Source organism: Rhinopithecus bieti, unplaced genomic scaffold (assembly GCF_001698545.2).
Source record: "Rhinopithecus bieti isolate Rb0 unplaced genomic scaffold, ASM169854v2 scaffold_48785, whole genome shotgun sequence".
Lineage (NCBI taxonomy): Eukaryota > Metazoa > Chordata > Mammalia > Primates > Cercopithecidae > Rhinopithecus > Rhinopithecus bieti.
Genome location: NW_016819135.1, coordinates 1 through 1,075, shown reverse-complemented (window position 1 = coordinate 1,075; position 1,075 = coordinate 1). Strand labels below are relative to the sequence as shown.

General features: G+C 62.9%; 1 protein-coding gene across 1 annotated transcript; it reads left to right on the top strand.

Moving 5' to 3' along the window:
* Positions 1 to 5: 5 nt before the first annotated feature.
* LOC108519476 (heat shock protein beta-1-like) lies at positions 6 to 1,071 on the top strand (the record flags this gene model as incomplete). The annotated part of the gene is made up of 3 exons (XM_017858530.1): positions 6 to 159; positions 857 to 920; positions 1,035 to 1,071. Coding segments are annotated over 3 exons (255 nt in total), but the record flags the coding sequence as incomplete, so codon positions are not given.
* Between the last annotated feature and the right edge of the window lie 4 nt (positions 1,072 to 1,075).

Sequence of the window (1,075 nt, the reverse complement as noted above, 5' to 3'; positions counted from 1 at the left end):
CCGCGCCCGCCTACAGCCGCGCACTCAGCCGGCAACTCAGCAGCGGGGTCTCGGAGATCCGGCACACGGCAGACCGCTGGCGCGTGTCCCTGGATGTCAACCACTTCGCCCCGGACGAGCTAACGGTTAAGACCAAGGATGGCGTGGTGGAGATCACGGGTGAGTCCCCCTGGTCCTGCAGGGGAAGGGAGGAGGCTAGCGGGGCGGGCAGGACCGGGGGGGTGCGGTTGAAACGGGAGTCCTGGGGGCCTGGGGAGTTAAATGTTAGCTCAGCACCGGGAAAAACAGGATCCCTGATTCCCCTGCTCAGGAATTGGGAGTGCGGGTGGCTTCTAAGGGCGCTTTGTGCTCTGTAATCCCAGCGCTTTGGAAGGCCGAGACGGGAGGATGGCTTGAGGCCAGGAGTTCAAGACTAGGGCGAGACGCCCCCCAACACTACAAAAAAATTAAAAGCAACCAAAAAATTTTTTAAAAGATCATCAATGAAGAGAGGAAATGCACCTTTCCACAGAGCCCCCTCCCCACCCACAGCCCCATCCCCAGATAAGCGGGTTCCCTGGCGCGGTCCCTGTTTCTAGCCGCGGAGAGGGCGTGCGTGCGGCTCCAAGTGCGCCTGCGCACTACTCACTCCCCAGCTCGGCGCCCTGTTCCATTCCTCCCAAAACTCTGAATCGAGGAACTTTCCGGAAGTTTCTGAGAGCCCGGACAGGCGGGCACGCCCCCACCCCCAACCCGGTCCGTTAATCCCTGCCGGCCTGCAGTCCTGGCTGCTTCCAAGCAGGAGGTGGGGCCTCTGGCCTGGCGGGGCCGAGAGGCGGTCCCCTCCCCCATAGTCTGATTTCCCTCTTCCCCAAAGGCAAGCACGAGGAGCGGCAGGACGAGCATGGCTACATCTCCCGGTGCTTCACGCGGAAATACACGTGAGTACCGGCGCCAGATCGGGGTGGCGGGGTGGCGGGGGTCAGGGAGGAGGGCACAGGGACCCACCCGGTGTGTAGTAATGTAACGCTTGCCTTTCCTCTCTGCACGTCCAGGCTGCCCCCCGGTGTGGACCCCACCCAGGTCTCCTCCTCCC